Raw genomic sequence first — 25,301 nt, forward strand, 5'->3', positions numbered from 1 at the left:
ATTCAGTTAAGTGGTGATGCTCCCGATGGAACAGCATGTTTTGCTGAAGTTGTGAAGGATTTAGTTCACACCAGTGGTGGAGAATCTTCCGCCAATGGTGGTGAATCTTCTGAGGATGAAGACTCTTCGGGTTACAGCAGGAGTTCAGATGAAGAATCCTCGAGTTCAGGCGATGATCATGTGGGTGAGACATCTAGTGCTTCGGTTGATGCTGATATTGATGAACTTTTGGAGGAAGCTGCAACAGGAACTGATAGAAGATCTATTTTGGTGGATCAAGCTGCTTATTCTTCGTCTTCTCTCCATTCAGCCTTTATGGCTAATGTCGACAGTTCATCAAGTCAGGTATGTGTCGATGAACCCACTGCTATTAATTGTGATAATTGTGATAGTTTAAGTGTTAAATGTGCTGAGTTGGAAGCAAACATGTCTGAGTTGCAAGGCAAACATGATGCTTTACAAGCTAGTTTGTTTGACTTGCAAGACAAACATGTTTCTTTGAAGGATAAGTGGTGTGACTTGCAAAGCAAACACGAGGCTTTGCAAGAAAAGTATGATGTGACATTCATCCACAACCAGAAGTTGACTGTGGATCTTTCCAAATGCACTGAAGCCAACATGTTTTACGAAAACCATGAAAAGGAATTTAAGTCGGTAATCGAAAAATTAAAGAAAGATAAAACCGAACTGACAAAAATGCTTTCTAGGAAACAAACTGACATTAATTTGTATATATCTCGCCTTGAGAGTATGCAAAAAGAGATGGCTTGTGTGAAAACAGAAAGTGAGGCGATCCAGCTTAAGCTAGACAGTTATTTGAGCTCTAGCTATGTGTTGGATCACATCATTGACGTTCAGAAAGAGAAACGGGATGTCACATGCATAGGTTATAAGAAATGTCCACCACCAGTGAGACACAATTATGATGCAATGCCTGACGAGGAGGATAGAGTGTTCTTTGAACCATCTGTTCCTCTAGATGTAAAAGAGTTTGCTACAAGGCTCGGATACAAGAAAGAAGTATCATCAGATTCAGATGTATCAGCAGATACATGTGTGTCTTCTACTGAACTGAATCAGGATTCTCCAGTCATTACTGAGGATGCTGATTCTTCTGATGATGAATCTGATGATGTTGTCCCAGCAAAGTCTGATGCGGTAGTCAAAAATGAGGACATACCTCTCGAGAATCACATTCTATGTGAGCCTTCTGCAAAACCCGCTAAGACTGTTGCAATAGAATCCTCGTCTGAAAAAGAGTCGGAGAGTGTGAACTTGCTGTACACTCTTGTTGGTGATGATAAAATCTACTCTGACAAAGATTTTCCTATTAAGAATGTTAATCAATCTTTAATAAGTAAAGTCTTTGAAAATTCGACAAGTAAGTTTTTAGGAAAGAAAGGACCACGTGTTACAGTTACACAATGTCCTCCTATTCCAAAGGCCGAAATTCGAAAACAATATGGCAATAAGAAACTACCAACAATGCAAAAACAGCAAAATCACACCAAGCCAAAAGGAAAATCACCGGCTCAAGCGCAAAAGAAGCCGAATCAAAAGAAGAACAAAAATGTAAACTTTGTGAAATCAACGGGAACGGACAAAATCGAAACGTTTGAAAACAAATCTAACTTAGATTTTGTTAAGAAAGCAACTGTACAGAAAAGAAATGAACCAAGTAGTTCAAAACCTAGTACCTCGGGATCACAAAGTTCATCATCATCGGCTAGACAATCACATGATACTTCGGGGTTTGTTGAACGAAGATCATGTTTTGAGTGTGGAACAATTGGACATATAATTCAAAATTGTCCATATCTTCATAAACAAAAAGGAAAAGTTGATGTTCCCCATGACCAAACTGACCGTAAGCGATCTGTTTCTGCAAAACAAGATCCCCGACTTGTAAAAGAAAGGGAAATGAAACAGAGACGCCAACAGGTCAAGAAAATTGAAAAGGCGATTAAAACCGATGTGGTTAACAAAACAGCTGTTTCTGTAAAACCAGACAATTCAAAAACTTCAGACAACCATGAAGATAAAATTTTAAAGAACAACACTGGTAAAACAAAACAGACCTGGAAACCAAAAACGGTTAATGAATCAGGGGGACCATCAGAATTTACCAATCATCAAAGACAAGATGTTATTGTTATTGATGAAAATGGAAGACCCAAGACCACAATGGCTTGGGTCCCCATCTCCAACTAATCAATTAAGTTCATGTGCAGGGTGTTCCAGGAGGAACTATCAGTAGTCATTGGATTGTTGATAGTGGGGCATCCAGGCACATGACAGGCGACATGAAGCTTCTCTACGACGTCAAATCTATTAGAGGAGGTTATGTTGCTTTTGCTGGAGATAAGGGTGGTTATATTACGGGTGAAGGAATGATATCCAACGGGATTGTCAGCTTTGACAAGATCAACTTTGTGCAACAACTTGATCACAATCTTCTTAGTGTTTCTCAAATTTGTGACAAGCAATTCTCAGTACACTTTGATGCTAATGGATGTTATGTGCTGAAACCCGGCTTCAAAATTCCAAAAGAATGGATTCTCTTGTCAGCTCCAAGGATAAATGATTTGTACGTCCTTGATATGAGCCAAGCTATTACTACGTCTGCACAAGCAACTTGTTTCGTTTCCAAAGCCACAGAAAAAGACTCTATCTCTTGGCACAGACGAATGGGTCACATTCACTTACGCAAAATGAATCATTTGGTTTCAAATGAATTGGTGAATGGTGTTCCTCTTAAAAATTTTCATCTTCAAGACGTCTGTGTTTCATGCCAGAAAGGAAAACAGACGAAGAAACGACATCCTACTAAGAAGATCAACACGGTGGCAGTTCCTCTTGAACGTTTGCACATGGATTTGTTCGGTCCTGTCAAGCACAAGAGTATTCGGAATGATCAATACTGTCTCGTGATTACTGATGATTATTCAAGATTTTCTTGGGTGGCGTTCATGGCACACAAGAGTGAAACCTTTGGTATTATCAAAAACTTGATCATTCAGATTGAGAATTTGTATAAGTTGAAGGTTAGGCGGATACGTAGCGACAATGGTACTGAATTTAAAAATCATGCCATGGCGGAGTTTTGCACTTCAAAGGGTATTCTTCATGAGTTTAGTGCAGCTTATACTCCTCAACAGAATGGCGTCGCTGAACGTAAGAACCGCACATTGATCGAGACTGCTAGGACAATGTTGGTAGAGTCGCAGTTGCCCATTCCATTCTGGACTGAAGCTGTGGCCTCTGCATGTTACACATTGAACCGAGTCCTTACAGTCAAAAGGCACAACAAGACCTGCTTTGAGCTTCTTCAAAAACGGAAACCAGATTTGTCTTATCTTGAACCGTTTGGAGCTCCATGTACAATCATCGATCCTAATGGAAAGTTTGGGGCAAAAGCAATTGACGGATACTTTCTTGGGTATGCCACCCCTAACTTACGAGTCTGGAATCTGGAGACTAAAAGGGTCGAGGAATGGTCTGAGGTCAGAGTACAAAGGCACACTTTGCCAGTTAAATGTCCTGGTCAGCCTTGGATGTTTGAGTACGATGACTTTTTCAATTCGATCAATGTTGAAGCCGTTGAAGAAAGTGCTGCGGCAAGGATGTTTTTCGAGAGTGACAATGCAACAGTTTTGCCAGTGGTGCGTCCAATTCTTGTCAATCAAGAACCTTCTTCGGTGAACAATAATACTCTCGACAATGAGGATTTTCATGATGCAACCGAATTGAACGAATCTTCAGAGGATGATGAATTTCTAGATGCAGATCAAGAAGCTCCAACAACAGCAGTTCATGGTACTTCAGAGGGTACTCCTCCAGTGGATGCCCCTAGAACAGCTGAAGCTACTGCATCATCCTCTTCATCAATTCCGGGCATTGATTTAGTTGTTGATCTGAATTTCAACAATCTGGGTATAAATATTCCAGTTCCAGATAATCCAGAAACAAGGATTCATAATACCCATCCTCAACAAAACATCATTGGAAATGTGCAAAGTGGCATTCAAACAAGAAACATGTTGCGAAACAACAACAATGCAGGACTGTATGCAGCTATTCGAGAATCCGGGCAACAAAACGATTGGTCTTTCGCGTGTTATGTTTCACAGGAAGAGCCAAGAACTTGGAAAGAAGCCATGAAAGATAACTCTTGGGTTGAGGCAATGCAGGAAGAACTGCAACAATTCCAGAAGCTTGGTGTCTGGAAACTCGTAGAGAAACCTGCTGGTTACAAAAAGATTGGTACCCGTTGGGTTTTCAAATGCAAAAAGGATGACTGCGGAGTTGTTATCCGGAACAAAGCACGTTTAGTCGTTCAAGGTTTTCGTCAGATAGAAGGGATCGACTACAACGAAGTGTATGCACCTGTTGCACGTCTCGAAGCAATTCGAATCTTTCTAGCCTATGCGTCCTTCAAAGGATTCAAGGTTTATCAGATGGACGTGAAAAGTGCATTCTTACATGGTGTGGTTGAAGAAGAGGTGTACGTCAAACAGCCTCCAGGTTTTGAAGATCCTATCCATTCCGATCGGGTTTGGTTGCTCAACAAAGCTCTATATGGTCTTCATCAAGCACCGCGAGCTTGGTATGCAACCTTATCTAACTATCTGCTGGAGAACGGTTTTCGAAGAGGTCTTATTGACTGTACTCTTTTCATCAAAGAACAAGATGGAGATCTTCTTCTGGTACAGGTATACGTTGATGATATTATTTTTGGTTCTACTAATGATGTCTTGTGTAGGAATTTCGAGCGCATAATGCAGGATAAATTCGAGATGAGTGCTATGGGGGAAATGACTTTCTTTTTGGGCCTACAAGTACAACAAACTGAGTCTGGGATATTTATTCATCAGACTAAATATGTTGGTGACATCTTGAGCCGGTTCCAGATGTCTGATGCAACGCCCATTGGTACCCCACTGCCACAAAATCACGGAATTACCCCAGACTTGAAGGGTGAAGCTGTTAGCCCCTCATACTATCGCGCAATGATCGGATCTCTTATGTACCTCACAGCATCAAGGCCAGACATAATGTACCCAACGTGCCTGCTTGCCAGATATCAAGTCAACCCGAAGGCCTCACATCTTGCAGCTGTCAAAAGGATTTTTCGTTATTTGAAGGGTTGCCCTGACACCGGTCTATGGTACCCTAGGGATAATAACTTTGAATTGATCGCATTCAGTGATTCTGATTTTGGCGGATGCAAAATCGACGGCAAATCCACAACGGCTGGATGTCAGTTTTTAGGAAATCGCCTAGTCACATGGCAGTGCAAGAAGCAGACATGCGTCGCTACATCAACATGCGAAGCTGAATACATTGCTGCCTCAAGTTGTTGCTCCCAGGTTCTTTGGATCCAACAACAATTACACGACTACGGCTTTGAATTCCTAACTACTCCTATTTACGTTGATAATTCTGCTGCATTACAGATCACTAGAAATCCTGTGCAGCACTCAAAGACTAAACACATCGAAATCAAATATCACTTCATACGTGATTGCTTTGAGAAAAGGCTAATCGATGTTATTAAGGTCCACACCGATGACCAACGTGCCGACCTTTTTACCAAAGCATTTGACAAATCAAGATTTGACTTTTTATTATTGGTAAACGGCATTAAGGTCAAGCAAGAGTAAAACCAACATCGGAAAATCATTTTTGTAAATATCTTTGTGTTTTTTAAATTTGTCTTAGTTTGTTGATTTTAGGGGGAGTAACTCCAAAATCTAAAAATCCAAAAACATCGAAAAAATTTCAAAAACACAAAAACAATAGAAAAACAAAAATGAGTTTCCTGGCGAGTAAAAGAGAAAATGATAGTACATCAGTGGTCTATCCAAACCTCTTTAAACCTTAAATGAAAAACGATAAGCAGCTCTATATAAGATGTATCGGTAGGCTCACAATCATTTTAAAGTGTGCAAGGTGATATAAATCATAAATCGACTGAAGACCAGGTGGGAACCATTCATTGGCATATGGTCTTAGTACCGAAATTTCGTTTGATAGATTGCCGAGGTTCTGAGATATTCGGTCTTTATGCTGCTTATCATCTGGGTATCATGGTTATATCTTTTACCGAAAAATAACGGGGACGCAAGTCTAGATCTTCCATGATACTATACATACGTGTACATACTGCATTCGACCTCAATAAGTGATAAACAATCACATGTCCATATCAAATAAGTGATATAATATCACATTTTTCCGGGAGTCAAGTTCGTCTCTCTGCTGTACGGAAGTACTGACCTGTTCACGGACTTGCTCCTGTGCCCTCATGCATATGAAAATCAAGTTCCTCCTCAATAAGTGATTCTATCACATAGGGCTTGTTTTCAAATCAAAATAAGTGAGAATCTCACATCATATACGGTCAAACAGATGATAATCGGTATACTCACCGGTAAGATGAACCCTCGTGCATACCTTGATACGGGAATGTGTCGTGATGTGGATGAACACCGGTCGGTAAGTATAAATCATACCTTAACGTATCCCCTCGCCATGATTACATCTGATAAGTTGAGTTTAAGTGGACAACAATACCGATAATTGTTATAGGATGCTTATCTTAATGTTAACTAACTGAACAACAAGAGAACTTTGGCATGACCGTACACTGATATGATTCTCTTACCCTCGAAACTCAAAAAAAATGTCTGTATATATTTGTTTACTGCTTTTAGTCTTTACATTTAAAAAAAAAATTTCAAAAATACCAAAAAGATTTTAGGTGTGTTTTAATATAAACTTTATAAAAGCAAAAAAGATTTTATTTCTACTTTATTTTCGATCGTACGATGTTGGAGCTCGAGTCTTCGTTACCTGAAACCTGACTGAAAACCGAATTGACTAAATCTTCATAAGCGGTCGAAATTTGCAAATTTTGAAAGTTAGAAACTAAAATTGATAAATTCGTTAAACTTTCAAACTGTCGGACGGTGTTTGATTGTGACATGGTCATTCGTGTGTCACTTGTTTATGCTAACTATATTCCAAGAAGTTGTTCTCATTACGCGTTTAGATTTCTTGCATGTGCAGATTCTAAAGGCAAGGAGAACATAGTCGATGACAAGCTTCGGAATGAAGACACGACGTGAAGGCACTCAAAAGATGAAAATGATCGAGTTGCCGCTGACCATCATCAACAACACAAGGATCTCAAGCTATAAAGATCAAGTCATTCACGAGCATAACTCAAGGGGGAGCTTATGTTAAGGGGGAGTTTGTCAACACACTTCCTACCTGATACGGGTAGTTTGTTGATACACTTTCTGCTTTAAAGACGTGAAGACTTTGAAGATCCTCCGACATTGAAGACTTGAAAGGACGTCAAAGACTTGAAGACACAAAGATCGAGACAAAGCTACAGCCAAGGGGGAGTTTGTTGGTGCACTTGTGTCTGTATTTTGTCTGTATTCTGTATGATATAAGACGATGTCCTTTGTTAGTCCTGTAAGTTTGACCAAGTCAACCATCCTCCTGGTTTGACTTGGCCAAACAGTTAGAAAATGGCTGTAACATGTCTGTGTCGAAGGATGTCTCATCGAAGGATAGTTTAGATCCTTCGATAAGCACGAAAGATAAACCTTCGATGGATGATGATGGACCTCGATAGATCATCCTTCGAGGTATATGTAGATCCTTCGACAGGTTTCAGGTCGATAGATGATCCTTCGATCAATCTATCTGATCCTTCGACCAGACGATCTGTGTTGGGTATATATACCCATGTAATGTGTTCACTTCTGAGAGAGACACAAGAGAGACAGAAAGATAGACACTCAAGAACACAGAGACACTTCTGTGAGAACACACACACTTAGAGAGTTTGCAAAACAGATTTGTAAACATTGAGCTTGTAACCGAACCTTTCATACGTATTAATACAAGTGGTGTTAATCGGTGAATATTGTGTGTCTTGTGTTTGTGCTTGTTTCATCTCGGTTTGCACTCTAGCTTGGATTCCGCACTTGCTAGTGTGTTTCACATAACAAGGTTAAGGTTTGACCTCATCCTCCGAGGGACCTACACTACATCATTTATAGAAGCTTGGAAAGATAACTCCATGACAAGGAGTTTATTATGTGGCGCATTCTAAAACTTATAATGTAAGTGGAGATATTCGTAGAGGAGAGTAACATATATAATGAAAGAATGATGCAAGTCAAAGAAAATGAGTATAGTTAACAAGGAACTCACATTGTTCCGGCGACTGTCGTTGTGATGTGAGTGTTTTCTTCTTCGTTGAGCTTTGCTAAACCAAAATCTGAAATCTTTGGGGTAAGGTCAGTATCAAGAAGTACATTTGTTGCCTTTATATCCCTATGAACCATTCTTAGCACTGAATCTTCATGTAGGAATTTTAGACCTTTTGCTATCCCAATAGAAATTCGTTGTCTTGTAGGAAAATCTATTTCCATCATAGCTTTATCATTATCTGATTTATAAAAAAAAAAAATGTATGTTATTCAAGAAGTTGTGTGTGGTTAGATATACCAATCATATTTAGTGGGTTGACTTGATTTAATCTCCTAGCTTCGATTTACTTGGTTTCCTTTTCATAGCCTTTTATTTTGTATTAGTCATTGTTTTCTCATGAGAAATACACAAATATTATTCCAGAATTGATTACGTATTCCATTTTGGAGTGTCCGGTGTAATTGTTAACATTTCCTTCTTTTACAAATAGCCTATCATTTTGAATGCCCATCGTTACCTTTAGTTCACTACAAAGATTGACTTTGTTTACTTTTTTCATTACTAAGTGGGATGGAGCGAGAAAAGGAGAATACCAAATAGAGCATGTGCTAGAGAATTATTCGCCATGTACTCATAAACAAGCAGTAGTTGGTTGCGTTCCACACAACACCCATGTAGTCTTACAACATTAGGGTGTTGAATACTGGCTATCATCCCTATTTCATTCACAAATTCACGATTTCCTTGACTTGATTTAGAAGAAAGTTTCTTCACAGCGATTAGAGTTCCATCTTGTAGTGTGCCCTACAATTAATGGATTATAGGTTCATGTCAACTACACCTTTAATACGTTCATTAGTTTCTTTCATTTTTTTCTTTTGAATTTGAGCACCAAACAAATAAAACTTTGTAATATAACAATGTGCAACACTAAAAAATATATCACTATATATTCAATAATTACCATGTAGACTGATCCAAAACCACCTTCCCCAAGTTTATTTGAATCAGCAAAGTTGCGGGTGGCAGCTTTGATCTGTCTATATGTGAATACACCTGTCTGCAAATCGATTCCCCTTATATCTGCAAGTAAAAGGTATATTATCAATGAAATAAATGTGCCTAACTAATGGCTTAAGTAGCCACAACACAAACCTCAATGTCATTGAGGGGATAGAGGATTAGAGCTGGCCTAAACCAAATTTGAAGTTTAGCTTTCTAAATAACCGAAATTAATGCAAGGCTTTTTGAGTTATAACATTATGAAAATTTGTTGTTGCTGGTCTCTATTATGCAATTTTTTTTCACGAACTTTCATAATTAATTTTGTTTAGCTAATTGGTGAAATATTCAATCTAATTCTACTCCTTTGTGACATTAGTAATCACAATTTATACTAAGGTATTTGAATACTTCAAAAGTTTGGAAATATTTTTCTTTACTAGAATACATAATCATGAATAAACTAAACATCTGTATAACCAACAATGTGCTTTAAAAAATGGCAAATTGCATTTAAATAATCTCAGTTTTCTCAATTCGGCCGATAATAATCCTAACTTAGTGATTGTCTGATAATAATCCGAACTGTTCCACTTTTGGCCGATAATACTCCGCTGTTAAAAATAGCTTAACGGAGTTGGCCTTTTTCCGAATTACTACAAACTGATGTTTTACGGATTTTGATCAGAACGAGGATACGAGTCGATTTATGTAAAACTTACCTAGAAATGATCCTTCAAACAGCTTGATTTTTGTTAATTAGAAGTTTAAACACCCGAATTGAAGCACGGTTTTCGTCATTTGGGGCAGTATTTCCGAAGGTAAATTTTACATCAATCAACTCGTATTCTCATTCTAATCAAAAGCCATAAAACATCAGTTTGTAAGTCGGAAAAAAAATTAACTCCGTTAACCTATATTTAACGCAGACTATTATCGGCCAAAAGTGGACCAGTTTGTTTGTTTGAGCTAACAGATTTTTTAAAGAAACAAAAAGAATAACAACGACCCAGCGCCTAATAATAATATTGTATAAATTTAAATGAATTTCATCAGGAGGATTTACTTTCTTAGCTTGAGCCCATGTTGGTTGTGTTAAAAATTTCTTTAACCTTACTCATATCAGAATACCTTTTTCTCGAGATTTCTTGTCCCCTATATAACCTCTCTTCCATGCAACACCAATGACTATGAGAGTAAGGAGCAACACTGCAGTCACTGCTCCAATGACTATGAATATACTTCGTTTGCCAGACTTGGTCTCTATGGGAAGCAAAATATTAGAATCACATTAAAGCTGATTTTATATTAACTTTTTATGTTTACACACACGTCTACACTTACGTGACCCATATTTCACCCTTAAACTTAGTGGCGGAACTACATGGGGATCCGGACCGTTGACCCTCCGGCCTGCCAACATAAAACCTTTTTTTCACAATATCACTTTCACTAATTTTTTTCCCAGACACCCGATCGAGTAGAACAAAACATGATCATGCATTTATATTTATTTATTTTCATATAAATTAGGATATAATATCTACTATAAAAATTCTAGATTCTTTTATTTTAACTTTTTTATTCAAACTCTATTACAATTTTTTTATATGACAACGATTGGTCATTTGTGATGAAATCAAAAGTGAAAACACTAGGACAATAAGCATACCAGCCTCCATAGAAATGGCAGATATCATAGGTCCAAATACTCCATCCCTTGGGACTGCGGTTGTGCCATTCCCAGCATACTGAAACCGTATTTCTAATGTTTTATTAGTTACATGAATATTTTCTATTGTTTTTATTACTGCCTTATCAACCCCTCCTGCTTCATGCTTGATATCAAAATTCTTTAGTTCAATTGCACCCTGCAGGGTAGAAAAAAAGGAAAAGTTTTCTGTATCTTTTTATTTCTGTTTTTCAATTTCTAAGTGAAATATATAAAATAATTCAGTAATTTTAGAAGCAAGACCAAAATTCAACCTGTATATAAACATCAAAAGCACGTCTTCCAAGACTCTGGTAAGATCTATTATCTCTGAATACTATCTCAGCAAAATGTAGAGTCACCTTATACCTTCCATTTACTAAACAACGACCATAGTAAGTGATAGATAGTGGGGAGCGGCGAGCGACTGTGTAGAGTTCGGAGTCTTTCATAGTGAGTCTTGATACATTATTTATTGTATATCGATAATCCTTAACATTCCATACATTTCCTGTGCTACTAAATCCCCAGTGATCATTTAAAGGACGAAATCTTGCAGGTCCACCCGGATCCTGATCATCCGCCTCGTAAACCTTGTCTCCTATGATAACTCCTGTCCCACCACAATTGATATGAACTGAACTGTAGTCTGGACAAACAAATCAGAAACATAAAATGGACCAGCTTTACTTTGGTATTTAAGAAGGAAATTTAACTTCACTGAAATAATGTTGCTCACTCTTGGAGCAAGGAAATTGGCTAAAGCAATTTGCAAGGTCGCTGCATTAAATGAAACATGAAAAACATGGTGTTTATCTCTTTGAATTGAAGATCCATTAATACTAAAAACCACAAGTAGGGTATAAGCTTACGACTCGTTTCCATAATTAGCGTGGCTTCGGAATAAGTTCCTAGTAAATGAAGAAGTCATGCATAGACTATAGCTTGAAGTTTTATGGGAACAAGAAAAGAGTATTTAGAATCTGAAAGCTTACACTGATTCAGGACAACGTTGAAGCACTGGTTCTTTACTAAAGTGGTTGTAGGAAAGATCTACTGCAACACCTGAGTATAAACACAATAATGTCAGAAAATACAAAAACAATTTTACCGCCAAATGCATAACAACATCCACAACAACATTCATGGGTACTGGTATACAGGGCCGCCCCAAGCTTTTTGGGGGCCCTAAGCGAATTTTAAAATCGGGGCCCTCTAAAAAAAATATTATTCTACTCACAAGCGTAAGAATAACTTATCTTACTAGATTGATATCTTAATAAGTCAAAAAAAGGTTACTTGTGACACTCTAGGTTTTCCCGAACAAACATCTTGTAATATCATTTTGTATATACATTATTAAATGAAAATGTGACCTTCTTACATGCTACGTGTTGTATGTATGTATGTATATATATATATATATATTTATGAGTTTGTGCTAGTGAGTCGAGACCATGACTCGAGACCACTCGGTCTCGAGTGGGCCGTAACTGGTTGGGCCGAAACCCCCTTAGCCTACTCGAAACCAAGTATAAAACCCCCAAACCTTCCCCCACTTCCTTCATTTTTACACAAACACACACTCCTTTTCTCTCTCACTAAAAACCCTCAACAACACCACCTTCTCTCCCAAATTCTCGGTTCAAGCTCGGATCTAACCGGCAACAACAAAGAATCTCGGTCAAGAAACTCGGTCAAGCTCGTCATCGTCACCCGGACACTTCACTTTCTCGGTTTCTCCTTGATTCGGTGCCTTTTCACAACCGGTTAGTGTTCTAATGTGTGTGTAGGATATATGTGTGTTTTATGAACTAGAAGGTGTTTAGTTAGAAGTGTTATGCATGATTTTCGCATGATTTGTGAGTATTAACAATATGTGTAAACCATTATATGTTAATGCTTGATAAAATGTTTAAAAAAATGGCTAATGAATGGTAGTTTAAGAGTGTTTATGGCCAACCGAACTATGTTCAAGGTTACAAAATGAATGTCTCGTTTGTTTCTTGCAAAATGATCTTGTTAAACATGTGATTTTGGTTCAAAGAATGCATGGTTATGTTTAATATAAAAACCCTAAAATGATGAACTTATGATGAACATGTTGAATATGGGTTGAAGATTTGAAAAAGGTAATGTTTGATCCATTATAATTAATTGTCAGTTTAGAAAACTTGTTAGTTAACCCTCATTGGTTATTTCTTAAAATGGGCCTGATGCATAGTACAAATTGGCCTGATATATCTGAATCAGCACGTGAACAAGTCAAGACCAGCATTGCGACTCGAGACCACGGCGTGACAACTCGAGACCGCAACGGTTGCGACTCGAGACCACGGCCTGACAACTCGAGACCGCAACGGTTGCGACTCGAGACCTCCTCGTGACAACTCGAGACCGGACTCGGAACCTCTGAGGTTGCGAGTCAAGCCTGCACCACTCGAAACCAGCCAGTACAACTCGAGACCTCTGGGTTGCGACTCGAGACCGCAAGTTCTCGAGTCGAGACCCCCTTGTCTCGACTGGGCTGCTCACTTAGTTATTGGGCCATAACTTGAATTGGTTTGGGTTGCCTGATTGTTTGGACTATCTGCTTTGCTGGACTAATTGTCAACTGTGTGAATCTTTAGGGCCGGCCCAATAACTTATATGTTAAAAATGCATGTATTGTGTTAGAATCTTGTAAGATATACGTGATTAATTGTACACCAAACCTGACCTATACTGGTGACCATGTTAGGACGTGGTGACCAGCGTGTTTGACAAGTAACCTAAATCTGCCAAGCAACCCAAGGTGAGCTCACACACTAAAAGCATGCGTCCCAAGGAGGGACACGGACAAACTGCCAACTTTGGGAAAAATACTATTGAACTATTATTTCCGGGGGAAATCCGAATGGGTATTTACTATCTCCGGGGGAGATACGTTTGGATATTATTTATAAATCACAACTAGCCAAGCTAAACGAAACTCTATCACTTTAAGTCCCTGCTTACAGTACCGATTAATCGCCGGGGGCGAACGGGTTATTAGTTGATAGCGCTATTAGGTTTGACAACCTCACACCGTGACCGGGGGAGATCGGGCGTGAACTAGTAGACCTTGCATCTTGGTCAATGACGATGGACATTGACTCGGGGCACAATAACTTTCCGTCAACAGTTTCGGTATCTACAGTTTAGTGAGCTTACAGATGGGGTAGCTCCCCACAACGTGATTATAAATGCTTTATCTAAACAACTTATGTTTTTCGAAAACTAAAACTGGACAACTAGTGAACTCGCTCAACTTTATGTTGACACCTTACTGCATGCTTTGCAGGTACCCAGTGACTCAGGAGCTTGCAGCTTGCGGATGTGTAGTGGTCGTCTAACCCGTGTGTTGGGTTCTAAATAAACTTGAACTAAGAATCTTGTTCTAAACTATTTTGTCTATGCTTCCGCCACTTATCTGAACTATTACTTAACCTTAAATACTTTTGAACTTTGATTATGATATTTGCCAACCTTGTGGTTGGTGAGTATTACTTATGTTATTAATTAAATTGCTCAGTATAATTGGTGGCTGGATCCTGGTCAGTCACACCTCCAAGCGGTGGTGTTCCGCATGTGGATTTTGGGGGTGTGACAGATTGGTATCAGAGCCATTGGTTATAGTCAACTTGGTTTTAAAAAGGGGAAAAATCTTTTTGAGAAAAAACAGACTATAACCCGTGACTCGTGACGACACTACACTCCAAGTGCAAGGCTCAGCACATAGACCTCATAGCTCGGACTAGTGTCTACTTGCTTACTTACTTTATGTTTTCTGTTTTGTTATACGTACTAGTGTGCCTACATAGATAAATACACCTCTCTCTCCTATCTCATTCTCGCTACATTACGACACCACACTCATACTATGTTTTCTGTTTATGAAGACAATGAGTGGACGTGGAAGAGGAAACATTAACATGACTCAGGCTCAATTCACTAACCTGCTTAACACGGTGGCTGCAGCTTTCGCAGCTCACCCTGGAGGTAAACTCGTTATCCTAGGATGTTTAGATCCTTCCGCCGCGTCGTCTTTTATCCTTAAACCTATATGCTTCGCTTCTCACAAACAGGTCAGCATGCACCTGCGCAACCACACGTGTGTACTTTCAAAACTTTCATGGATTGCAAGCCTCTCCCTTTCAATGGCACTGAGGGTGCCATAGGTCTTCTGCACTGGATTGAGAAAGTTGAAGCTGTCTTTGCTGTCTGTGAGTGTCCCCTGCGAATTGGGTGAAGTTTGCTACTGGTACGCTTGAAGGAAACGTGCTTTCCTGGTGGAAGGCGCAAATTCAGATGTTTGGATTAGAAACTGCTAATGCTACTGCGTGGGAGGATTTCAAGGACATGATTAAGGAGGAGTACTGTCACCGGGACGACATCCACAAACTCGAGAACGAGTACTTTGCGCTTAAGATGGTTGGGTCAGAGATTGAGACCTGCACCAAACTGTCCAACGACTATGCTGCTCTTTGCCCAAACATGTCTCGGCCTATGTATCGAAGAATCGAATTGTACATCAAGGGTTTGGCTCCAGAAATCCGAAGCCATGTGACTGCAGCCAACCTCAATACCATTTAGCCGGTCGTCCGTCTTGCTCACAAACTCACTGATCAGGCCGTAGAAGAGGGCAAGCTGCCCAAAAGGATCAGTGCTACTGCCGGAACTTCTAATGACAACAAGCGTAAGTGGGAAGGAAATCAAAGCAAGGATGCTAACCACACTCAGGCCCCAGCACAGCAAAGGAAAACTGAAAACAACAAGGGCCCTCAACAACAGGGTGGTTATCGCGGAAACCACCCCAAGTGCAACAAGTGCAATCGACATCACAGTGGGCCTTGTGGGAAAAGTCAGTGTCAGCGATGTAACAAGATGGGGCATGAGGCCAAGGACTGTAGGAGCCCACGTCCCGCGGGGCAGAACCAGCAGCAGCAGCAGTATCATGGGAACGTCACGGGTTGTTTCCAGTGTGGAGCTGAGGGGCACTTCATAACAACCCTCGGTAAAACAGACATCCTCATAATATTTCCGACACCCTAATATATTTTAAATATCTCAATGTGTCTTTATATGCACCCCGTATGTGAAAACCGAGCCCCAAAATAGATTATACTATATAAAATAAATAAAAACAATAATTATTAGGTTGAGGCGGGCCGCGTAGGGCCTCACCTCAAGTTAAAGCGGGCCGCGCGAGTGTGTACCAGTATATCGCCAAAACCATAAGCCCAAGCGGGCCGCGTACATGTTCGGTTTAGTTGATGCGGGCCGCGCGCGTCCTAAATGGTGGCATGACCCGGAGCCGCCACGTGTCCAGCGCGTGTCGAACCTAGTGTGTGACCGGACTAAGCTACGCTTTGACCCGGAGTTGACGCGGGCCGCATGAGCCCGGCCCAAACTCCACGCGGGCCGCGAGGGGACTCAATTACAGCCCTATAAATGGAGGCCATCGGCCTTCAGTCCGCTTTCGTTCATTTTTCTTTCTGTCTCTCTACACTTTTAAATAGTGGGCATTATACCCGAGTCCAATACCCCTAAAATAGCGAGGTTCTGCTACGATGTAAGTATTATAACCCCTGGAGACGTATTAGATACGCTGCCCGATTGATCTAGGGTTCCGTAACGGCTGTCGTGGTTCTGCCCGACGTAGTCGTTGGAATGCCGTCTCGGGGAGGGTATTACTAATGTTAAAATGGGTTATTATACTAACACACGTGCATTTGTGTAAATTATAGATATTCACCAGGAAACCCTAAAGAATCACCTAAGACAGCAATGTGAGTTAATTCTCTTTTTATATACTCATTTTTGTGAGTTGATCCACTTTTGTAAACCTTTTTGTTTACTGTTTTTACAAAACCTCACTTAATTAAATATATACAAACCAGTTATTGAGTATTTGTAAAGAATACAATTATAGTGGGTATGTTGGGGTTTTGTATACAAACTTGGTTACTGGCGTGGTAACATCCCATAAGTTGAGTATGACCGTACCACTAATGTTAATTGTGATGTCTTGGATACAAATGTAATTGCGGATGTGCCCTCAATACTGCAAATTGGTTTTTACTTAAACTTGATTAAACTGGGAATCACTCACCAGTATTTCCCACTGACAAAATGTTTTTAAAACGCGTTTCAGGTAACAAAATGTGAAAGCCAAATAGAAGCCAGCTGGACAGCACTGAAGGCTTGGAAAAGTGGCAATAAAGTTACCTAAGAATAAAATGGATGTTTTTATTAAATAAATAGGATTTATTCCTATGAAACGTGTGTATTGAAAACTTGGGTTTTTACCCATATGTTTAATGTTATAAAACATGGTGGTTTACTCTGATTAAAATATTTCCTAACTACGGTCCTGATGAAAATTTCCGCTGCCAAATTGGATAAATAAATGTGATACCACCGAAACTGGCTCACGGCCGCCCGTTCCTGGGAGATAGGGATCGGGGGCTGTGACAGAAGGTGGTATCAGAGCTATGCCACTGATTCAGCCACAGAAGTGTTCTGCTGACATCAAAATTCAAAGTGTTAGGAAATAAACTATGGAAATACATGTATAATTGTATTTCTTGCTATGTGTTATCTGACTATTTGTTAGTTTACAGTATGAGTGACCAAGGACCTTCTGACGCCTATCGTGAACTGTCTGGTTCGCCTAGGAGCGAAGGCACCTCCTCTTCTCAGCCTGCCCTCTCAGGGTATTCTGCTGACACAGAAGAAGGAATCTTTGTGTTTAAGGCTCAGTCTGAAGAGCCATTTCCTCAGAAAAAGAGGGGATGGTTCAGTAGGGGAGCGTACGAGCGTAGGAAAAGAATGAAAAAGTTGCAGGAACAGCGAGTGTTAGCCGCAGCAAAAAGAGAAACTGATGCTTATAATCAGGATATGCTCAATAGGGGTATCGCTAATATCCATATTTTAGCAACCACTGCTGCCGACCCAAACCTGGAACAAATGCTAGCACCACAACCACAAAATCCTGATCAACCCATGGAAATAGAAGACCAGATAGAAATGCCTGATTTCAACCCGGAGGAGATACCTAGGGTACCTGCACCTAATCCTCTAGACCCAAACAACTACGACCCCTGGTGGGACGATGTTAGGGACTACGTACAACAAAACCCAATTCAGGAAAATGTGCCAATGCCCAACTTAGGAGCTTATCCAGGGTTAGATCCTCAAGATCCCTACAACATTAGTGACGCATATGTTAGGGAAATTTTAGAAAATCCATACCCGTACCAAGCCCCTATGCCTCCATATCAGGAACCCGTACCTCAGTTTCCAAACCCAGTCCTAGAACCTGCACCCCCAATGAGTGCAGAAAATGTCCAAGAACTTAGGACTTTTGGAGAGGAAATTTTAGAAAGCAGTGATCGAATGCGACAGGTGGGAGAACGCCTCGTATGGAAATACGATGAGCGTAATATGGATTTTTGGATAAATCCATATCAGTGAAGGTGATGGCAGAAACGGTAGTAGTAATAATAATAATAATCAAATAATATATGTGTGTATGTGTTAGAAAAAAAAAAAAAACTACGGATGCATACTATTAGTATTGTAGCTTTACATTTCAGTCGGTACTGTAATTTTTATTTATGTACTGGTGTGTATTGATGCATACTATATAAAAAGAGTAAAAGTCGCAATGTTCGACGCTTTTGGTTAAAAAGTGTGTGTCATGTGATTTGCTATATATAAATATTATTTGTGATATTAATATTTGGTAAATGTCTAAAATTCAGATGGCCGACGCGGGAAATCAAGAAAATCTGAATAACGATAACCAGAATAACATTAACGTGGTTAATGAGAATTCGGACAATAATAACAACGGAAACCAAATGGATAATAGTGCCGTTCAGCATATTGTGGCACAGGGAATTATAGATGCAATGCCATTTATTATTCAAACAGTTCAGGAAGCGAATAATAAAAGTAAGCATAGCAGTAAGCGACCAACTGAACCCGAAAACAGCGTGAACAATGGACCCATGCTTCAAGCGCCCGTTCCCAAAAGAAGAAGAACCATGCCACATGGTTGTTCTTACAAAGAATTCTGGTCCTGCAAACCAATAGAATTCTCGGGCAATGAAGGACCCATTGCAGCTTTACGCTGGATAGAGAAAACTGAGGCAGTTCTGAAAATAAGCAAGTGTGCTGAAGAAGATAAAATAATGTTTGCTTCAAATCTGTTTAAAAATGCAGCCTTAGAATGGTGGAACACTATCCTCCAATCCAGAGGAAGTGATAGGATTTATAATATGGAATGGGAAGAATTCAAGAACATGGTAGAAAGGAAATTCTGCCCTCCCAATGAAAAGGAACAAATAGCAAATAAGTTTCTGAATCTAAGAATGACCGGGGTAGACAGTAAGGGTTACACTACCACATTCTTTGTATATGCTAGGATAGTACCTACCCTTGCATCACCTGAACCAGTGTTAATCTCCCGTTACATTTGGGGATTAATTGGAGAAATTAGACATGTAGTCAAGGCAGCTAGACCCCAAACCATAGAGGAAGCTGTAGAACTAGCCAATACCTTGACAGATGAGTTAATCCGTACTAGAGAAGAAGACCAGAGGAGAAACCTAACCCAAAGGCTTACTCAAGAATTCCGTTCTGGGAATTCCAATCATAGGAATGTAGGTTCTACCTCTGCACCCTACTGCAAAGCCTGCAGAAAGAAGCATTCTGGAAGATGCTCTACTTACTGTAATTTTTGCAAGGCCCCAGGACACAAGGAAGAGAATTGCAAGAAGAAATCCAGTAATGGAATGTGTTTCAATTGTGGGGAAAAAGGTCACATTAGGACAAACTGTCCGAAATTGGCTCCAGCTGCAACCAACAAAAATCCTAAAAATGCCAGAGCATTCGTGCTAACTACAGAGGAAGCCAGGATGATTCCAGACGTAATTGCTGGTACGTTTTTAGTTAATGATATTTTTGCTAAAGTATTATTTGACTCTGGTGCAAACCAAAGTTTTATTAATACTTCGTTTTGCAAACTCTTAAATCAATCATTAACTAAACTACCACAAGAATGTCTAGTGGAAACCGCAAATGGAGAAACTGTTAAAATTTCTGAAATCTTGCAGGGAGCAACAATAGAAATTTTTAATCAAAAATTTATTGCAAACCTTTACCCAATGAATCTGGCTGGATTTGATGTTGTGTTAGGAATGGATTGGTTAATAGCCAATAAAGCCAGTATTTTATGTGATCAAAAGACAATTCAATTAAAATCACCAAGAGGTGAAAAGATCTCAATTAAAGGAGATAAACCTTTTAGATCCACTAAATTCATCTCTGTGATGAAAACTGCAAGTTGTATAAGAAAAGGATCTATAGTGTATTTGATTTCAATAATCACTAACACTAAAGGAAAAGAATTAAAAGATATCCCAGTAGTGTCCCAATTTTCAGATGTCTTTCCAAAAGAATTGCCAGGACTACCGCCAGACAGGGAAGTTGAATTCAGAATTCATCTGTTACCAGGAACAGCACCGATTGCCAAAGCACATTACCGTTTGGCACCCGCGGAAATGCAAGAACTGAAGAAACAACTAGACGAGTTGTTAGAGAAGGAATTCATACAGCCAAGTTCATCGCCATGGGGAGCGCCGATTTTATTTGTTAAAAAGAAGGACGGATCAATGCGTATGTGCATTGACTACCGTGAATTGAACAAAGTCACGATTAAGAATCGGTACCCATTACCAAGGATCGATGATTTGTTTGATCAACTTCAAGGAGCTCGATTTTTCTCTAAAATCGATTTAAGATCAGGATATCATCAATTAAAGGTACAGGAAGAGGATATTCCTAAAACCGCATTCAGAACAAGGTATGGTCATTATGAATTTACTGTCATGCCATTTGGTTTAACCAATGCCCCAGCCGCATTTATGGACATGATGAACCGAATATGTAAGCCATATTTGGATAAATTCATAATTGTCTTCATAGATGATATTCTAATTTACTCTAAAAGTAAAGATGAGCATGCAAAGCACTTGCACTTACTTTTAAGTTTATTGAGAAAAGAGAAGCTTTATGCTAAGTTTTCAAAGTGTGAGTTTTGGTTAGAACAAGTACAATTCCTCGGACATTTAGTTAACCATGAAGGAATTCATGTAGATCCAACGAAAATCGAGGCAATTACCAAATGGAAAACCCCAGAATCACCAACTGAAGTTAGAAGTTTCTTAGGATTGGCCGGTTATTATAGAAGATTTATTCGAGATTTTTCTAGAATAGCCATTCCTTTAACTAAGTTAACCTGTAAATCTGTTAAGTTTGAATGGGGACCAAAACAAGAAGAAGCCTTTAGAATCCTTAAGCAAAGATTAACCCATACACCCATACTAGCATTACCAGAAGGAACTGAAGACTTTGTAGTCTTTTGTGACGCTTCTAAGTTAGGTTATGGGTGCGTATTGATGCAACGTCAAAAGGTTATAGCTTATGCATCTAGACAACTTAAGAGTCATGAAGGAAATTATTCGACCCATGATTTGGAATTCGGAGCCATAATTTTTGCCCTTAAAATTTGGAGACATTATCTTTATGGTAGTAAGTTTACCATATTCACGGATCATAAGAGTTTAAGATATGTCTTCGGGCAAAAAGAGTTGAATATGAGACAAAGACGCTGGATGGAGTTACTTAGTGATTATGATTGTGATATCCAGTATCATGCAGGAAAAGCCAATGTGGTGGCTGATGCTTTAAGTCGAAAATATCACGAAAAGCCAAAAAGGATACGTTCTCTTAAATTAAATCTACAAGTAGATTTAAACAATCAGATTAGAAAAGCACAAGAATCAGTAATCAAGGAAGATACTGAAAAGTTAAAGGGAATGATTAAGGAATTAGAACAAGGAACGGATGGAATTTGGAGGTTCCATAAAAAGAGAATGTGGATACCTAAATTAGGAAATTTACGTTACCATATATTAGAAGAAGCCCATAAGTCTAAATATACGATGCATCCAGGAAATGATAAAATGTACCAGGATTTAAGGAAAAATTTCTGGTGGATAGGGATGAAAAAGGATGTAGCAGCTTATGTTTCTAAATGTTTAACTTGCTCACAAGTTAAAGCTGAACATCAGAAACCCTCAGGTTTGTTACAACAATTAGAAATACCAGTTTGGAAATGGGAATTGATAACAATGGATTTTGTTACCAAATTGCCTAAAACAAGAAAAGGTAATAATACAATCTGGGTGATTGTAGATAGGTTAACCAAGTCAGCTCATTTCTTACCAATGAAGGAAACCTTTAGTATGGAACAATTAGCCAAATTATATGTAAATAAAATCGTTTCTTTACATGGCATTCCTTTATCAATCGTTTCTGATAGGGATAGCCGTTTTACCTCTCATTTTTGGTCAAGTTTCCAAAAAGCAATGGGAACCAGGTTAAATCTAAGCACCGCTTATCATCCTCAAACGGACGGACAAAGCGAAAGGACAATTCAGACAATGGAGGACATGCTTAGAGCTTGTGTAATTGATTTTGGAGGTAACTGGGACGAACACTTACCTTTAATAGAATTTTCTTATAATAACAGTTATCACACAAGTATCAATGCTGCACCATTCGAAGCACTTTATGGACGAAAGTGCAGAACCCCAGTCTGTTGGGCAGAAATTGGAGAAAAACAATTATCTGGACCTGAGATAGTACAAGAAACAACTGATAAAATCATTCAAGTCAAGGAACGACTGAAAACAGCACGTGATCGACAAAAGAGTTACGCTGATAACAGACGTAAACCATTAGAATTTCAAGTGGGAGATAAAGTGTTATTGAAAGTCTCTCCCTGGAAAGGAGTGGTAAGATTCATCAAAAGAGGAAAGCTTAGTCCCAGGTATATTGGACCTTTCAAAATTCTTAAAAGAATAGGACCTGTAGCCTATCAGCTACAACTGCCAGAAGAAATGGCAGGAATACATGATGTGTTTCATGTATCCAATCTTAAAAAGTGTTTAGCTGATGAATCACTCGTAGTACCTCTTAAGGATATAGAGGTTAATGAGCAACTCAAGTTTGTGGAGAAGCCTCTACAAATTGAAGATAGCAAAGTTAAGAATCTCAAACATAAAAGACTAGTTCTGGTCAAAGTAAAATGGAATTCCAAAAGAGGACCTGAATACACGTGGGAACTGGAATCAGAAATGCAAAAGAAATATCCACACTTGTTCCAGTAGATCTCGAGGACGAGCTCTAAAACAAGGTGGGGAGGATATAACAACCCTCGGTAAAACAGACATCCTCATAATATTTCCGACACCCTAATATATTTTAAATATCTCAATGTGTCTTTATATGCACCCCGTATGTGAAAACCGAGCCCCAAAATAGATTATACTATATAAAATAAATAAAAACAATAATTATTAGGTTGAGGCGGGCCGCGTAGGGCCTCACCTCAAGTTAAAGCGGGCCGCGCGAGTGTGTACCAGTATATCGCCAAAACCATAAGCCCAAGCGGGCCGCGTACATGTTCGGTTTAGTTGATGCGGGCCGCGCGCGTCCTAAATGGTGGCATGACCCGGAGCCGCCACGTGTCCAGCGCGTGTCGAACCTAGTGTGTGACCGGACTAAGCTACGCTTTGACCCGGAGTTGACGCGGGCCGCATGAGCCCGGCCCAAACTCCACGCGGGCCGCGAGGGGACTCAATTACAGCCCTATAAATGGAGGCCATCGGCCTTCAGTCCGCTTTCGTTCATTTTTCTTTCTGTCTCTCTACACTTTTAAATAGTGGGCATTATACCCGAGTCCAATACCCCTAAAATAGCGAGGTTCTGCTACGATGTAAGTATTATAACCCCTGGAGACGTATTAGATACGCTGCCCGATTGATCTAGGGTTCCGTAACGGCTGTCGTGGTTCTGCCCGACGTAGTCGTTGGAATGCCGTCTCGGGGAGGGTATTACTAATGTTAAAATGGGTTATTATACTAACACACGTGCATTTGTGTAAATTATAGATATTCACCAGGAAACCCTAAAGAATCACCTAAGACAGCAATGTGAGTTAATTCTCTTTTTATATACTCATTTTTGTGAGTTGATCCACTTTTGTAAACCTTTTTGTTTACTGTTTTTACAAAACCTCACTTAATTAAATATATACAAACCAGTTATTGAGTATTTGTAAAGAATACAATTATAGTGGGTATGTTGGGGTTTTGTATACAAACTTGGTTACTGGTGTGGTAACATCCCATAAGTTGAGTATGACCGTACCACTCATGTTAATTGTGATGTCTTGGATACAAATGTAATTGCGGATGTGCCCTCAATACTGCAAATTGGTTTTTACTTAAACTTGATTAAACTGGGAATCACTCACCAGTATTTCCCACTGACAAAATGTTTTTAAAACACGTTTCAGGTAACAAAATGTGAAAGCCAAATAGAAGCCAGCTGGACAGCACTGAAGGCTTGGAAAAGTGGCAATAAAGTTACCTAAGAATAAAATGGATGTTTTTATTAAATAAATAGGATTTATTCCTATGAAACGTGTGTATTGAAAACTTGGGTTTTTACCCATATGTTTAATGTTATAAAACATGGTGGTTTACTCTGATTAAAATATTTCCTAACTACGGTCCTGATGAAAATTTCCGCTGCCAAATTGGATAAATAAATGTGATACCACCGAAAGTGACTCACGGCCGCCCGTTCCTGGGAGATAGGGATCGGGGGCTGTGACACACTTTAAGAAGAATTGCCCTGAACTGAACCAGAACCGCAACAACAATCAGGGAGCTGGAAACAACGACCAAAACAACAACACTGGAAATGGTACAAGGGGAAGGGCTTTTGTGCTTGGAGCTGGAGAAGCGAGGAATGACCCCAACGTCATGGCGGGTAAGTTCCTACTCGATGATCGTTATGTTTCTGTATTATTTGATTCTGGAGCTGATGCTAGTTATGTGTCCCTACGTATTAGTAAGAAGCTTAAGCACCCGCCTTCGTTACTAAGTTCTAATCATGTCGTCGAGCTGGCTAATGGTAGAAACATCGAGGCCTCACATGTTATCAAAGGCTGCAAACTAGTACTGCCTGGTCAGACCTATAGCATCGATCTTTTCCCTGTTACTCTTGGAAGCTTCGACGTCGTTATCGGTATGGATTGGTTATCCAAACATCGCGCGGAAATCCTCTGTCAAGAGAAAATGGTTCGCATTCCCCGCCGTTCAGGCAAACCCCTCATTGTACAAGGTGACAAAGGCGGAGAAGTCTCAGGCATTATCTCATTCTTGAAGGCCCAGAAGTGTTTACGAAAGGGGCA

The 25,301-nt window shown here is 39.6% G+C and overlaps 1 protein-coding gene across 29 annotated transcripts in view; it reads right to left on the bottom strand.

Annotated features, from left to right (window-relative positions):
* Positions 1-25,301, bottom strand: part of LOC110915448 (probable LRR receptor-like serine/threonine-protein kinase At1g07650) — an 81,865-nt gene that overhangs the window by 33,322 nt on the left and 23,242 nt on the right. For 19 of the 29 annotated variants that reach the window (XM_022160148.2, XM_022160150.2, XM_022160144.2 and 16 more), the window contains 10 exons: positions 11,941-12,010; positions 11,818-11,856; positions 11,685-11,725; positions 11,221-11,594; positions 10,907-11,105; positions 10,579-10,647; positions 10,366-10,497; positions 9,197-9,315; positions 8,826-9,036; positions 8,233-8,470 (listed from right to left, as the gene is read on the bottom strand). In XM_022160148.2, coding sequence (XP_022015840.1) covers positions 8,233-8,470; positions 8,826-9,036; positions 9,197-9,315; positions 10,366-10,497; positions 10,579-10,647; positions 10,907-11,105; positions 11,221-11,594; positions 11,685-11,725; positions 11,818-11,856; positions 11,941-12,010 — 1,492 coding nt within the window. The remainder of the gene's footprint in view (positions 1-8,232; positions 8,471-8,825; positions 9,037-9,196; positions 9,316-10,365; positions 10,498-10,578; positions 10,648-10,906; positions 11,106-11,220; positions 11,595-11,684; positions 11,726-11,817; positions 11,857-11,940; positions 12,011-25,301) is intronic. The other 10 variants (XM_035985329.1, XM_035985330.1, XM_035985332.1 and 7 more) reach the window with 1 other exon arrangement.

This window comes from Helianthus annuus, chromosome 16 (assembly GCF_002127325.2).
Source record: "Helianthus annuus cultivar XRQ/B chromosome 16, HanXRQr2.0-SUNRISE, whole genome shotgun sequence".
Classification (NCBI taxonomy): Eukaryota; Viridiplantae; Streptophyta; class Magnoliopsida; order Asterales; family Asteraceae; genus Helianthus; species Helianthus annuus.